Consider the following 17,450-nt stretch of genomic DNA (forward strand, 5'->3'; position numbering starts at 1 on the left):
TTGAAAATGTTTCACTAGCAGAACCCAAACTTTTTTTTTGCAAACTCCGGGGCTGGAGGAGGAGGAATGAGGCATTTTGTGTGTGTGTGTGTGTGTTTAAAGCAACGCCCTCCTGTTTGCAATTCAAGGTACAAACCTCCATTGTGATTGTAGTCGAGGGAGGAGGGTGATTGATGCATCATCAGTTGATTAGGTAGCCCTGCCTGGTTGGGGCTGCTGTGTGTGAGGGAGAGAGAGAGAGAGTTCACGATTCACTCAATTAGTCCCAGTCAGCGGCGATGAGCAGTGTAGGCAGGACACTGTGAGTGAGCTCAGGAGAAACATGGCGAGAAGCATTGCAACTGCAGCAGCGCTGCTGTGGTACATTTGCTGCACCGCCAGGCTACTCTCGGCGCAGGACGTTATCACCTATGGTTACGGGGTGAACGGCTTCAGCCTCCACCCGCCTTACTTTAACTTAGCGGAGGGCACAAAGATCACAGCCACGGCCACTTGCGGGCAGGATGAATCGGGAAAGCCGGTGGAGGATCTGTATTGTAAATTGGTTGGCGGTCCAGTATCTGGCGACCCCAGTCAAACTATCCAGGTAATGAAATCTGGCTCACAAACAGTGTACTGTATACACACCCATTGGCTTTCAGTTGGACCGTCTGCTTTTCTTAGAGAGTGTGAGAGAGAAATGAGCCGCAATGATCAGACATAGAGCGGTTGGTAATATTTATGCTAGCATTTAAAGCCTGTTACCTGTGTTTACCAAAGTTCAAATGTTACAGCATTAAAGTGTTAGTCTTATCTCTTAAACAAACCCAGCCAGCCGCACAGTTACACATGTCGGCTGCTTCGCGGTTGGTGGGAATTAACAAGCAATTTCAACCCAGGGCTTTAGCAGGTTGTTTTAAAACAAATCTCACGAACTTCCAACACAGTATTCCGACTCCGGGTAGAATCGCCTGCATCCCACTCGGCTTGTGTATCCATGTTTGGTTTACACAGACATGATCCGGACACTGCAGAATATAAAATTAATTTTAATGGGGGTATTTTTAAAGCTACGAAGGTGGATCTCTGCTGTGACTGACCTAATAGAATGGTCTCTGGCTCGAGAGGTTTATAAAATGCGGGAGAATGTGCAAACTTCTGGAAGTAGGAGGCCGGATACGATCAATCAGAAATCGCTGCAATGCAAGCAGACCATTCGGCCCGTTGCCCCGTTCCCAGCAGATACAGCGTCCACCACCCCTCTTCCCTAGCTCCCGCGAATGAAACTCCCAGCCGTTCAGCTCAGTTTATAGCGATCCACAAAACCGAGTTTTACTTTCCCTCAGTCTCTTTCTGTTGTAGCGGCGATCATTTCACGCCCCCTCCTCGGGAACATTCTCAACCCCCTCAGTCAAGTCGCTCCCATGAGCGCAATTGTCCAATTTATTTCCTTATTTAGGCTGGTATTGGATTCCTCTGAAGATGTGCTCAGCAGAGACTGTCATTGCAGAGCAGTGATCCCAGACTAAAGGAGGCTGGAAGGCAGTGTTAACCCGCCACACTGCCAGCTTATCTCCGTCTTTGGCTGCTGCAGCCGCGGTCTATGGTGATACGCTTCATCTCAATCCCATTACTTCCAGTATTAAAACCAGCGACTGGCAACATTCAGGATGCTAAAGAAGCCTAACGCATATTTTTTCTGTATCATTTTGCCAACTATAGGTGAATTGTGGGGATGGGACTGTAAAACAGTCCATTCACAAAGTTTCAAGGCTGGGGATTTAACAAGCCTGGTTTAAAGCTAATTGTTCCTGTCGCTTTTCGAAAACACAGTTACGTTTTGAACTTTGCCCGTGACTGATAACACGAATTTACTGCTGAACGCAAGCCTTGCTGTAACTCCTGCAATGCATGTTGAGAGAGGTGGGAGGGCTCTCCTTTGTAATTAAATGGGAAATTTGAATCGCTGCTGTCAGGAGGTTTTAAAGGATAAAACTCCACTGTTCCCCTCCTTCAATGATGCACTAAAATATGCAGCAAGTATTAACTTCACTATTGTTTCCAGATCCCTTTTGAGAGAGTGGCTGTGTTAATGGAGACTGCGTCTTTTAAATGATCTATCTCCCTCCTAGAACAATATCTTGCATCTGTCAGGGAAATTATGCAATGAAGTGTTGCTCAGTCATGCTTTTAGTGATTAAATGAATTTGAAATATGATCCTTGATGTTCTGGCGGTACTCCTGTGCTTTGAGAGTCGAAGTAAGAAGAGTGGATCCCTGTGAAATCTTCTAGAAGCGTGCAGCAAGTGACAGCATCGCCTAAAGCAAAAATACAAAGTACAACGAATGCTGGAGATCTGAAATAAAATCAGAGAGTGTTGGAGAAACTCAGTAGGCCTGACAGCGTTGGTGGAGCGAGCTAACTTAATTTATTTGTCCCCATTATCTTTACAAAACATGTTCACAGTCATAGAAAGAAGTGCACTAAAACAAAAGCTTCTCAAATTTGAAGACACTTGATTCTTCAACAACATCCCGAGAGTAAATCAAATCTATTAATTTTAAAATTGCATGTACATGATAGTTATAGTGTCAGTGTAAAGGGTTTTCCCAGACAGTGGAAGAGATGGAAAATGTTAGATGGTGTGATTGTGACTGGAAGGAGGCTGGCAAAATTAATTGCACAATATGCTGCCTGCAGGGGAAGGTTGTCAAGAGAGGAGAATGCAGTATTTGGAATAATGCATCTCAGACTGTGATAGAAACTTCAATAGCCCTTGAAGAATAGATTAGAAATGAGGGGTTGTAGCTATAGACTTAAACAAGTAGGAATATGAACTTAGGAGAAAAATAAGAAGATTGACTTGAATTGTCACGTGTACTGAGGCACAGTGAAAAGCTTTGTCATGCAAGCAATACAGGCAGACCACAGAGTTAAGTAGCATAGATAGTAAATAATAGATAAACAGTGGCTAAAACAAAAACACAGGTCCATTGAGTTCAAGTTCATTCAGTATTCTAACAACAGTAGGGTAGACACTGTTACAAAACCAGCTGGTGTGTGATTGAGGAATAATGATAGGTAAGGTTAGGCTCCCATGTGTAACTTTGACATTCATTCAGCAAAGGGTTGTTGAAGCAAATTTTTACAAACAGCAACTTCAACTGCTTATTCATTGATGGGTGGTGAGCCTGTTGTGGGACAATCTTAGTAATCTCCAATCTGTCCCACCTATTCACCGCTACATACTCAAACTCTGTCAGCAGATCACCAGTCATTGTCAGCCATACGTTTCCCCAGCAAATATTTGTTTACTCATAAATAAGCCCTTTGCTATTTATCACCCTGTTGTGTGGGAATGACTTCAAGGCTTTGACCCTCAATTCACAGACACACTACAGTGTGGATGAAGACCATTCGGCCCATTGAGTCACTCCAAAGAGCATTCCACCCAGACCAAACCCCTACCTATCCTTATAACCCTATATTTCCAATGGCCAATCCACCCTAACCGGCACATCTTTGGACTATGGGAGGAAACCGACACATCCAGAGGAAATCCATGTGGACACAGGGAGAATATGGAAACTCCACACAGATAGTCACCTGAGGGTAGAATCGTACCCAGATCCCTTGGTGCTGAGAGGCAGCGGTGCTAACCACTGAGCCGCCGTGCTGCCCTAATTGATTGCTTTTCTTTCAACTCAAATCATTAAGTATGTTGCTATGTTGTACAAAAGTGTTTGTCTTGTCACAACCGTCCATTAGGATTGCACTTTCTACCAATGAAATTAGAATAATGTTAATATTGAGTAGGCAAACATTTGGAAAATAAATACTAATGTGGAAAAAATGTGAACTTGTCCAATTTGGCCGGAAGAAAATAGAAGCAGATCATTATTTAACTGGAGAATGATTTTAAGAGCTCTGAGGTACAGGGAAATTTGAATATTCTGGTACTTGAATCATAAATGTTAATATGCAGATACAGCAAGTGATAAGGAAAGCAAATGGAATGTTTGTTGTAAGAGGAATGGCATGTAGATTTAGGTTAGCATTTCACATGTTTGCGCGGGGTATTGGTAAGACCACATCTGGAGTACAGTGTACAGTTCTGGTCTTTCTTAAGAAAGGATATAATTGATTTAGAAACAGTGCAGAGAATGTTCATTCAACTGATTCCTGAAATGTTTGTATTCTGAGGAAATATTGTGCCTGTGTCCATTGATGTTTGGAAGAATATGATTGTAATATTATCGAAACTTATAAGATTCTGAGGGTTCTGACAGAGTGGATGCTGAGTAGATGTTATAGAAGAGACTAGAACAAGGGAGTCACCCAGTTAGAACGAAGGGGTCTCCCATTTTAAGATGGAGTTGAGGAGGATTTTTCTGAGGGTCATGAGTCTGTAGAATTCTCCTCCCCAGAGAGCAGTGTCGGAAGGGTCACTAAGTGAGGATGGACAAGAAAGTGAAGGCTGCAATCAGATCAGCCTTAATCTTATCTAATGGCTGAACAGATCCTCTGACCTACTGTCAATCCTAATTCATATGTTCATAGAATTAAAGTTGCGAACAGCCCGGCTCGCTTTCCCATCTCATCCATGTCCTCACTACTGCATTGGACGCAGTTCTCCACACTGTAAGCTTTTTATATCTGTCTTTCATTTCCCAGCCCAGTGGGACAGCCTCCTATGGTTTCTTTTCTTCCTTATGTAATAACTAAACCTCCACTGATCATTTCCCACACATGATGTATTGTTTGTGGAATCAACCCCAGGGTCTAACTGTGCCTGCCTTTTCACCTTTCCTTCATGACATCGTTCTTAGGCAAGAGCATCAACTTCAACCTAGTTAAAAATCACACAACACCAGGTTATAGTCCAACAGGTTTATTTGGAAGCAATAGATTAATCAATCAAGATCTTTTTTTCAATATATAATTTCAGTTGCATCATACTGTAAACTTTTGCATTAAAGTCTGTGTCTTACGGTCTTATATTCCACAACCACCTGATGAAGGAGCAGTGCTCCAAAAGCTAGTGCTTCCGAGTAAACCTGTTGGGCTATAACCTGGTATTGTGTGATTTTTAACTTTGTACACCCCAGTCCAACACCAACACCTCTAAATCTGAACTTCAACCTAGGCATTGACAATAACCTAATTCTGTCCCTCCATCATTTCTGTTGTTTTAAGAGCTTAATGTTTTCAGAATGCTTTCTGACTTCAGTCTTCCTGTGCAAGATAGGTGGCGCAACAGCATATAGGTACCATAAGGGATTGGTAATATTGGATTCAGGTGAGATTATACTGTGTCATGGATGCTGATGTTGAACAAGGTTTTTGTTACAGTTTATTTAATCTGAAAAGAAAATATAAAACGGCCAATGCTGCATGCAGCTGGAACATCTTCAAGATATGGTTTTGCTTTGAAACTGGAAACTGGGTAACATTAATATGAATGTGCATGCATGTAATGCATTTCAGATGGGCACTGTAACTTCTAACTTGCAATAGCGGAGAAGGACATATAAAAAGATTGTTAATTATAACATTCATCTACTTGAACAAACTTGCCTTACAACTCAGTTCGAGCCTGAAACTAGTGAGCTGAGCAGGCACTAGAGTTTGAAATGTCACTGAAGGTATTAAAATGCATATATTAGCTTGGATTTTTAATGCTTCTCAGTGTAGGTGAAAGTGGCAACCTCTATCGCAGCATGGCGTCAACAATGTAAAACAAATATAAAAAAGATTTTTATTAATCTTTAAAGACTATTTTGCTCCAGCTTCACTTACGTTTTCCCAATTGTCCATTCTTCGCGTAAACCTGCATAGCAAGGAGTAATGTCCTTGGGGTTTGTCAGCTTCAAAGTTATTTACCTGTTGGCAGGTTCGTGTCAGAAAATTGAGTCCTTCTTTCTGATATTCTTTCCATTCTGCACTCTGTCTGAGATGTACATTATTGGTGAGTGAGGTTTCAGCCACTGAAAAATCCTTGAAAAATTTATGCCCGAGTGTCGATCGGTTCCTCCCCTGCTGAGCTGAGTCAAATGCTATCCTTCCCAACCTTCTCAGACAAACATATTCCAGATGGCATCACTGAATATCCTTTTTAGAAGTGTGAATTCTGTGCTTATCTCTGTTTCCTAGCTTGAGGACCGAGTCCGATTTAAGAAATCCCCATTACTGTCTAGGCTGAGATTCGTGCAGCTCAAAACTTTAATCTTTGTTTTCTAAGATTCAGTATTATAGCTGGTAATTCACTTACTCACATATTAATTGGGAAAGTTGACTCTGTCAAACAGAAGTGGTAACAGACAAAAAAAAACTTCCCATTTCTGCAGTATTTATGTCTGGTGAGTGAATCTCTGGCTTTCAGTACTAATGTGGAAAATTAGCACTTGGATCTGCTATCTCCAATGCGTTCTTAATTTAATTAAGATGGTGTATGAAGGCTGAACCTTGCAACTTGTCCAAAGAACTGGCATAGAACACAACGGGCCAAGTAACCATATTCTCTGCAGTAATCAATCTATGATTCCATGTGCTGTTGGACTAACCATGCAATCCCACCAGATGGAATTGTATTTAATTCATCTCATTTACATTATGGAACCAGAAAAGAATGAGGATCACAGAATTGCTAAAGTGTGGAAGGAGTTCAGTTCATCGTGTCCCCTGCCACTCCCGGTTGCATTTTCTTCCTTTATAGATAATAGTCTAATTTCATTTTGAATACATCAACTGAATCTGCCTCAACCACTCTCTCAGGCAATATGTTTCAGACCTTAACTAGGATGACATTTTTTTTCTTATTACTTTTGCTTATTTTACCTTAAATCTGTCCTTTTTACTTGCAATCTGTAACCTCTCACACTTAACCCTTTCTCAAGTAGGAACAGTTTCTTACTATTTACTCTGTTCAGATGCTTCATGGTTTTGAATACCTCCATCAAATCACCTCCCAATCTTCTTTTCACCAAAGAAAACTATTGTAACAATTTGTCTTTCTAACTGAGGTGGTTCTTCCTGAAACTACTGTTGTGAATCTTTTCTGCATTGTTCTCATTGCCTTCACATTCTTCTTAGAGTGCAACACCCAGAACACAGTACATTTCTCCAGTTAAGGATGAGCTAATGTCTTGGGCAAGTGTTAATTTCCTTGCTCTTGAACTTTGTTGTTATTAATTAACAACTTAGAGTTGTGTATGTTTTACCAAGCAGTCTTTCTACTTTTGATGGCTTCATTGTTTTGTTCCTAAAACCCAACTACTACTACCCTGTCTAGCCATTACATAACTCCACACTATGTGGCTAACACTTAATGCCAGTTGAACTGAACCAGCAGCCTCCAATAGCAATTTCTGGAAAAGAGGCCAAGCCATGTATATTCAGCATTAGGAGATATGGGTGGGAAATGCAATCTTACCAACATTTGTCATAAAGAAGTTCTTTTGAGTAGTTGTCATACTTTGAATTGGCTTGTCATAGTTGGCCACTGACATCGAATCTGCCCACAATAATCTAGCATCTCTGTGGCATGGTGTTACCCTTTATCACAGCAGATTAAACTTGGTAACAGGTACAGGGCATCCCTTGATATGCAGCAGCTCTGATGTATTTGTGTAGATAAATAGCCAGTTATATTGAAGTATTCACACACAGCACACCAGAAAGTTAAAAGCACTTAATATCGTTCGCTTTGTATTTACATTTTCATGTAACAGAATCTTTGGTTGTGTGGTTTTATGACTACAACAATATTTTGGATTCTAGACAGATTGGTCAGGAAGAAGACAAGAACTGTCTTCAGGCTCAAAAGGACTTCTTTATAATACTCTGTTTGTTTATCATGTAATATGACTAAATAATACTGCTTATGGTAATCAGAGATATATCAGGTCTGATCTTACTGCTGCATTATTGAAAGGGAATTTATCACTTCGAGTTAGTCTCCTCTCATGTGTTTCTTGGTTTCCGATTCTCTCTCATCTCTCACATTATCTCAGTCTTCTCTGTTATCACTGACCCCTCCTACACTGTGCTATTTAATTCCCAGTGAGGAGCACCTTCTTGATGTCTTCACAATGCTGCCCCAAGGTCTTCAAACCCTAACCCAATTCAAAATAAATAATTGGATTAAACTTGAAACTAAAATAAAAATAAATTAACTTCTGGTATCTTTATCCTCATAAAGAACTTTAACATTCTGCAAGTAATAAAATTAGCTTTTCACAGCCTGTGAAAATATTTGTCAGTAATTAAACGAGTTCAGTTAAAAATCCAGCTACACTTCATTCAACAAGATGTAATCTTTTCACGGGTTTTTACAGTGAGGCTCATTGATTAGCTGAATACATGTCCTCAGGAGGAAAGTGGAAGCATTGTCAGCATAGTCTGGAGTTCTGTGTAATTCTGCACATATGCAGACTCCAGATGTTGCTGCCTGTTTTAGTGGAATAGTGGAGGTGAGTAATTATGCTTTGTTATCATTACTGCTGCAAAATCTGAACCATTATATCATGGGATAAATGCAAAATTGGCGGCAGCACTCATGAACGTTTGGGCAGATTATCCAACATTGATTCTTGTGAACCACTTGTTCTCTCATTTTCTTTCCTGTGCCCTTCTGATTTAAAACAAAATTCAAATTAATACTGGATTGTTAAATAAGTGTAAGTAAACCAGCTGTGAAAAAAAAATTGTCAGTATCATACAGGAATAATACAGCATTTTGGTTGGAGTAAATTGAACATACACTACAGGGGGGAAATTATATTTAGCCCACCATGCCTCTGCAATCTCTTTTTGAATTATCCAATTAGTCCAGCAGTTTCTTCCTAATCCAACATATAGCTAATATGCTTCTAAACTTGAATCAATTTGGGATTTTGTGTAACTGTTTATGCAAAGTTTTTATATTTAGCAGCTATCATAAAGTCATACAGTTAAATAGCATGGAAACAGACCCTTTAGTCCAACTCGTCCATACCGACCAGATATCCTGAACTGATCCAGTTCCATTTGCTTGCATTTAGCCCATATCCCTCTAAACCCTTCCTATTCATGTACCCATCCAGGTGCCTTTTTAAATTGTTGTAATTGTACCAGCCTCCTCCTCTTCCTCTGGCAGCTCATTCCATACACACACCATTCTCTGCGAGAAAAAAATTACCCCTTTTGAAAGCATTCCCCATTCACCTTAAATGTATGCCTTCCAGTTTTGCGTAATCCCACCCTGGGAAGACCTTGGCTATTCACTGTATCCATGCCCGTCTTGAGTTTATAAACCTCTATGAAGTCACTCCTCAGCCTCTTATGCTCCATGGGAAAAAAAATGCCTCAGCCTATGCAGCCTTTCCCGATAGTTCAAACCCTCCAATCCCCTTCATATTTTAGCTATCATTTTGAAATGTCAGTATAATTAAGAAAAAGAGAAAAGAAGCCAGCCTCTTGCTTGTTTTTGGATCTCCTAACCTGGAATCTCCAAAAAGCAGAAGCTACCGGATGTAAAGTGGAACGTCCTTCAAGAATGGTCTATTTATTGATCTATAATGTAGCACTTATATAATTTTCTTACGGGAGTACCAGGGCAGCAATGTCTTAAAGAAGGAGATTAAACACAGCTCTGTTCTGGTAGCTTTCCATCACATTTGCACTTTTGACCTTTGACTATTAGTGAGTGGTGCCATGGGATATCAGCTCATAAACTGTTGGCATTTACAAATCGATGTTGATACTGGAAGCTGAAGATACTCATTTAAGTACTAATTATATTAAACATTATGCTAATCATTTTATTGACAAATGAGACTGGTTTAGAAGCTTGAAAGTAATGCATTTTTAAGAACTTGCAACTTTACTTACTTTGTGTTATTTTCCTTAATAGGGGCAATATTGTGATATTTGCAAGGCAGAGAGTAACAAAGCACATCCAAGTACCAATGCCATTGATGGGACAGAACGCTGGTGGCAGAGTCCCCCTCTCTCCCGTGGCCTGGAATACAATGAAGTCAATGTTACACTTGACCTTGGGCAGGTAAATTTAAAGTTCAGTTGTTCCAATGTAGCGAATATTGTTTTCAATTCCTTTCTTTGTAAGACCTAATGAGTTCACCCAAGGGGTGAATATGCCAAATATTCAGCAAAGGTCCAAAGCTTGATTCTGGCCAGTGTTGACTTAACCAATCTCAGCTGAAGTCAGATGAAAGGCACTGCAGTTAGCCTTAGCATTTCTGGGTCAGGGAAGTGAAATTTGGCTATGTTTTCAGCTTCTGGTCACTAGCTCGTGTTCCTGCATGTCTGTGTTGCCTGAATGGAGGACCAAGCTCTGATGCAATAAGTTCTTCATCAAGGTGAATAGCTGACTGATAATGTTGAAGATTTTCCATCAAGGTCAATGATTTGACCAGAGACACACACACAGAATGCTGGGAAAATCTAATAGATCTGGCAGTAGCTTGAAAATGTTAGTTTTGTTGTCTCTCTCTCTAAAGAAGCTGCCAGACTTTAAGTTTGTACAATTCGATGTTTGTTTCAGATTTCTTTCAGATGCTAGATTTTTTTCCCCCAATTATTCTGCTGTATATTTTCTTCATTTGACCTGTCCAGAAAAGGGATGATATTTTTAGGCGAAGAGAAGAAGAGCATTAACAAAATAAGAAATCTGTCATGGTACTGAGAACTCCAGCTATTGTTGGATATTGTACTGAGAGCTGAACATTTTTGGAACCAGTCTGTTATCCATATAATTTGCTCTTGGTATGAGATAGTGTCTTATTAGGTATCTGTTATGCTCGATAAATAATGTTCAAATTGGCCATTCCATGCCACTCAACAAATATCACGGCATTCCTGAAGTTAATTGAACTTCTCTGTAATGTGATTAATACTTGGATATGATGATGATATATGAATAAAATGAATATACTAAATCTGGAATCCCTATAGTACAGATAGAGGTCTTTCAGCACATTGGATGCTGTTTGGAGGGTCAGTGCAGACTCAATCTCCCCCTTTCTCTGTGACTCTACATTATAGAATCATAGTACAGTCCATAGTACATCCATGCCATCTTCCCCTTCTGCTATTTTCAGTGGCATGAAACCACTTAAAATAAGCTAATGTTTCCATTCTATTCAGAGATGAGAGGCAATTTTTTCTGTCATGCATTAATTCACAGGAAGTGTGGGTCATTTGCAAGGTCAGCACTTATTGTCCATTTCAATTTGTCCCTGAGAGAGCATTCTTAAACTGCTGCAGTCTACACGTTAAAGATGCTCCCACAGTGGTGATAATGAAGGAACTGTTTTGTATTTTCGCATCTAGCTGGTTTGTGATTTGGTAGGCATTTGTTAATCTTTTATGCGATATTTATGTTAATATTTCATAGAACATTGAATAGTACAGCACAGAACAGGCCCTTTGGCCCACGATATTGTACTAAGGTTTAATCCTAATGTAAAATATAATAACTTAACCTACGCACCCCTCAACTCACTGCTATCCATGTACATGTCCAGCAGTCGCTTAAATGTCCCCAATGACTCTGCTTCCACCACCACAGCTGACAATGCATTCCCTGCATTCACAACTCTCTGCATAAAGAACCTACCTCTGATATCATTTACACCTTCCTAATATCAAACTATGACTCCTCGTACCAGTCAATCCTGCTCTGGGGAAAAGTCTCTGGCTATTGACTCTATCTATTGACTCATTATCTTGTATATCTCTATCAGGTCTCCTCTCTTCCTCCTCTCCAGAGAGAAAAGTCTGAGCTTATTCAACCTTTCTTCAGAAGGCAAGCCCTCCAGTCCAGGCAGCATCCTGGTAAACCTTCTTTGCACCCTCTCCAAAGCTTCTGTATCGTTCCTATACTAGGGCGACCAGAGCTGGACACAACATTCCAAGTGTGGTCTCACCAGGGACTTTTAGAGTGGTAGCAAAACCTCGCGGCTCTTAAACTCGATTCCCCCCTGTTAATGAAAGCCAAAACACCATATGCTTTCTTAACAGCCCTATCCATTTGGGTGGCAACTTTGAGGGATCTATGTACTTGTACACCCAGTTGCCTCTGTTCCTCCACACTGCCAAGAATCCTGTCTTTAATCCTATATACAGCATTCAAGTTCGATCTTCCAAAATGCATCACTTCGCATTTAGCCAGGTTGAACTCCATCTGCCATTTTTCAGCCCAGCTCTGCATCCTGTCTATGTCGCTCTGCAGCCTGCAGTAGCCCTCTATACTATCAACGACACCTCCAAACTTTGTCATCTGCAAATTTACTAACCCACCCCTCAACCTCCTCATCCAAGTCATTTATAAAAACATTATTTTCATTAAATTCTAAGATTTAAAACGTTAAATATTATGAGTGATGGAGCCACTCTAGTTAATTTTAGTTTCTGAAATTCAAACTTGTTTCATTCTCATGTGGCTTTGATGCCTTTATTGAGTTTTAGTGATGTAACTGAGGGATTATTAATGCAATTGCTATAGAGCAGTAACAGCATCACACAGCTAGGAATGTATTTACTCTTTAACTCATGTAAATAAAGTTACTATTTCTTACAATTCTGCGCGTAAGTCTTGTTACAGGGAAAGTGATGAATTATTGATCAGAAGTAACCTACAGGATTTCCGCACATCCAACAAGCAAAAGGCAAGGGAAGGCAGGCAAATTTGCCCTACAATATTAGGGAAATCACCCAGGAAAGTGAGTCACGGAGTGGGCAGAGTGACCAGTCAAAAATATTGTTATTGTACATGGGATTAAGTAACTTTGAACGAAGTTGATTATCCAAACTGGGAGACACAGTGGCTGAGTGGTTAGCACTGCTGTCTCAGCACCAGGGGCCTGGGTCATTTCCACGCTCTGGTGATTGTGTGGAATTTGCACATTCTCCCCATGTCTGCATGAGTTTCCTCCCACAATTCAAAGATGTGCAGATTAGATTGATTGGCCATGTTAAGTTACCCATAGTATCCAGGAATGGTTGGGTTGGAAGTGGGAAATGCAGGGTTGCGAGGAAAGGGTATGAGGGTGGGTTTGAGTGGGATGGTCTTCGGTGGGTCGGTGTGAGCTCAATGGGCCAAATGTCTTGCTCCCTCACTGTGGGGTCTCTATGAATCACAGGCAGCTTCTCCCTCATGTTAGCTGTTGCTGGGGCTGCACTAGTGAAGCGAGGCACAATCTGCTTACCATAGGAAGCCAGGGGAATGTGAATCTGCCAAGCGAGGCCACGTATTGGGGATTGGTGGGTAGTGGTAAAGGTGAGCTGCCTGAGACAAGAAATGGGTGGCAGCGGGAGAGGAGTAAAGTGAAGTGGAGGATGGGGGAAAGAGGTCAGTGCCTGCTAAGCAGAGCCTGTCAACAAAGGATTACTTGGTTACTCAAGAGCATGAAAATTTGAAGTCATGTACTGAATTCCTTGCAAATTAATGTGCTTTTTTAAAAAAATGAAATGAGTATCACTTACCTGGATAAAAGCTTTGGTCTCTAACTTAGAGTCAGAGAGTCATACAGCATGGAAACAAACTCTTCAATCCGACTCGTCTGCAACAAACCTATATCCCAATCTGGCCTAGTCCCATTTGCCAGCATTTGGCCCTTCTAAACCCTCCCTATTCATGTACCCGTTCAGATGCCTTTTAAATGTTGAAATTGTACCCATCTACTCCATTTTCTTGGGCAGATTTTTCCATACACGCAACACTCTGTTATGCCTGTTGTCTTGTGCCATTATAAATCCTGTGGTGTCTGGGCAATTAACACTTTCTGTGGTTTTAAGTTTAATTGAGGGTTGATTAATTATTAAAGGTATTGATGAATTCTTATAATTCTGCTTCTGAGAGTCCAAATACCCTGTTTGTCAATATTAAGGTGATGTTACTATTTCACTGGATTTTACCTAATGAAAGAATTAGTGGTAATGAAAAATACCCAAATCAAAAAGTAGATTTTGGGACATTTAAAATCTGATTGAAGATTTGTAGCTGCAGAACCACAACAATTTTGGGACATGTTGAAGAGAACTTTTGAAAATAAGATTTGCACATCCAGTTACAAAGTTGTAATATTTGCCTTCTATTATTTAGTTGCTAAAATTTGGCCAGAGCTTACGTTTCTGTTTAATTTGGCCCACCTTTTTGAAGAATCTACATAGTTTCCTTAAGCTGGATATTTTATTGTCGTCTTATTTAAATACCAGCAACTGGCCTTGTTGGAGCACTTTGAATAAGTTTTCAACCATTCTCTGGGCCAGGACATTGTATTTAATGGAGAGTAAAGTGGAAAGATATGGAAGTCTTGGCAAAATAATAACAAGTCAGCTTACTTTCCAAACCACAATTTACAATCAGCTATGTAACCCTTCTGTGCAAAAATGGAGCCCGATAACAGTAAGAGAAATTCTGTAGATTTAGTTGATAAACATGAGAAATGCAATTACTTTATAGAGCTTGGTAATAGGCATTTTACACAATTTGTGTAGAGTGATGGTGGGTCATTTTTGAACTATAGTTTGTCATAGCTTGATGTTAGCTTAATACTTTCTGTACTGCAATGTGCACTTGTGTTGTGCCAAATTATTTTGAGCAGTAATGAGAAGGGTGCAGCTATTGTGTTTGCACTATAAATTGTGCCATGCATATTTCCTAGAATGATCTAATAGAGAGTAGTGATTCATTCACTTTAAGACCATCCTAGTTCTGAACTGCAAGTCATTCTTGCTATGTGTAACACAGGTGGCATGGTGGCTCAGTGGTTAGCACTGCTGCCTAACAGCGCCAGGCACCCGAGTTCCATTCCCGCCTTGGGTGACTCCGCACAGACATTCTCCCCGTGTCTGCGTAGGTTTCCTCCGAGTGCTCCGGTTTCCTCCCACAGTTCAAAGATGTGCAGGTGAATTGGCTATGCTGAATTGCCCATAGTGTTAGGCACATTAGTCATAGGTAAAAATAGGGTGGGGGATGGATCTGGGTGTGCTACTGTTCGGAGGGTCGGTGTGGACTTGTAGGCCAAAGGGCCTGTTTTATACTGTAGGGAATCTAATCTCATCTAATCATGCGCATCCATATCTTTTACCTTCAGCTCCTGATTAAATGTGATTGTGGAACTGTAATGTCATGTCAGATTCGTTGTTTGCAATTGTTAAACGTGGGGTCAGGCAGCATCCGAGGAGAAGGAAAATCGATGTTTCAGGCAAAAGCATCATGAATAGAGGGGCTTTTGCCCGAAAGGTCGATTTTCCTGCTGCTTGGATGCTGCCTGACCTACTGTACTTTTCCAGCACCACTCTGCTCTAAACTCTGGTTTCCAGCATCTGCAGTCCTTGTTTTTATGGCAAACTGTACCTGAAACAGTGGCTGTGACTCATCAACAGCATATGGAATTGTAGAACGTTACTGCTCAGAGGCCTTTTGGCCGAGAGTATTCATGCTGTCTCTCTGCAAGAACAACTTGGCCAGTCTACCTTCCGTGCTCTTTGTCTATGGCTCTACAAAGGCTTTCTGTTCAGATACTATATCCCTTTTAAAAGCCACCATTGAACAGCATTCCCAAGGTATCCAATAACTGATGTCCCCATCCATGAAGCTAGTCTTTCAAATCTTGTTATACCTTCTCTGAAGCCTGTATGTCCTCCCAGTATACTGTATAGAAATCAAAAATATACTCTAGTTGAGGCTGAATCAGTGTTTTATAAAGATTCATCCTAACATTATTACTTTTGTACTCTATTTCTCCTCTTAAAGCCTGCACTGTCACCTTGTTGTCTTAACCATTTTTCTTAGCCTCCCTTGCCATCTTCAGTGATTTGTGTGCATACGCCCTTGGGTCTCTCTGTTCCTTTCAGAATTGCTTCCTTTATGTTTGCCTACTAAATTGTCACTTGACTTTTCATTGCACTGTGTTTCCTCTGCCATGTGGCTCGTCATTCCACCAGACCCATTGTGAGATCTATCAAAATTCTACTCATAGTTAACAATATGTCCAAGTTTTGTGCCATCTTCAAATTTTAACATTGTGCCTCATAAATCCTCGTGTGGTTATTAATGCTCATTGAGAAAAGCAGTGGAGCTATTCAGTATGACTGTTTCCTGACTTTCAGCCAGTTTTGTATCCATGCAGCCATTGTCTCTTTTATTCTACAGACCTCAACTTTGTTGGCAAGCCTATTTAGTGGCACTTTAGCAATGCCTTTTGGAAGTCCACATACACTGCAAAAACCTCGTTACCTTCATCTATTCTTTCTATTACTAATCATAAAATTCAATCAAGTTAGTTAACCAAAATTTGTCATTCACAAATTTGTGCTGGATTTCTTGAATTGGTACAATATTCCAAGTGACTGTTTAAAATTTCTACAAAAGAGATTGGCCTTTCTATAAAAATGGCATTTATTGCCCTCATTTTGTCCTGGATTATTGTTTTTAAGTGTTTTTCTGCCTCCAGTTGAACTGAGTAGTTTGATGTTGCTGGGCTTAAACTTACACTCATTTTTTATTAAAATCATAGATCATAGAATCCCTACAGTGTGGGGACAGGCCCTTTGGCCCAACAAGTCCACATCGACCCTCCAAAGAGTAACCCACCCAGACTCATTCCCTACATTTACCCCTGACACATGCACCTAACGTACACATCCCCGAACACTATGGGCAATTTAGCATGGCCAATTCACCTAACCTGTATTTTTTTTGGATTGAGGGAGGAAACTGGAACACCCAGAGGAAACCCGCACAGACACTGGGAGAATGTGAAAACTCCACACAGACAGTCGCCTGAGGTGGGAATCGAACCCAGGTCCCTGGTGCTGCAAGGCAGCAGCTCTAATCACTGAACCACTGTGCTGTCCTGAAAAGTGTAGCATTTACAATTCTCCAGTCCTCTGGCTTGACCACTCCTGTGTCCAAGGAGAATTGGATGATTATAACCAATGCCAGTACTTATATTCTTCGTATTGTCCAATACATCCCATTTAGTCCAGGCGGCTTATCCAGTTATCAAACCAGCCTTTCTCCCCTTGGGTAAGAAAAATGTTCTTATTGTCTCTGTCCCTTCTTTGGTTGAGAGTTCCATTTGTTAAAATGGTGACATAAAATCCTTGTAGACAAAATATCAACTATCAGTGTTATTATAGCAGTAATGTTTAATTAATAGAGCCCACCATTCTAGAAGAGTATTGATTGCCAAAAGGTGTGGTGTCTTTGTCTCCATGTTCAGAACCAATCTGATGTTTGCCTTTGTCATATGGTTCTGCTCTCAGTGGAGTTGTTGGAATGTAAAATTGAAAGAAAAGGATAACTTGCATTTGTATAACATACTTAATTGTCACCAAAGGTCTTGAAGTGCTTTGCAGCAAATGAAGTATTTTTGAAGTGTATTTGCTGTTGAGAAGTAGAGAACATGGCATATTTGTACAGAGCAAACTCCCACAAACACTAATGTGATAGCGTCCAGAT

General features: G+C 40.5%; 1 protein-coding gene across 2 annotated transcripts in view; it reads left to right on the forward strand.

The window, feature by feature from the left end:
- Positions 1-216: 216 nt before the first annotated feature.
- lama5 (laminin, alpha 5) overlaps positions 217-17,450 on the forward strand; it is a 299,172-nt gene continuing 281,938 nt past the window's right edge. For both annotated transcript variants that reach the window (XM_060836449.1, XM_060836450.1), the window contains exons 1-2: positions 217-586; positions 9,873-10,022. In XM_060836449.1, the coding sequence (XP_060692432.1) occupies positions 323-586; positions 9,873-10,022 (414 nt within the window). In that variant the 5' untranslated portion in view covers positions 217-322. The remainder of the gene's footprint in view (positions 587-9,872; positions 10,023-17,450) is intronic.

This window comes from Hemiscyllium ocellatum, chromosome 15 (genome assembly GCF_020745735.1).
Source record: "Hemiscyllium ocellatum isolate sHemOce1 chromosome 15, sHemOce1.pat.X.cur, whole genome shotgun sequence".
Taxonomy (NCBI): domain Eukaryota; kingdom Metazoa; phylum Chordata; class Chondrichthyes; order Orectolobiformes; family Hemiscylliidae; genus Hemiscyllium; species Hemiscyllium ocellatum.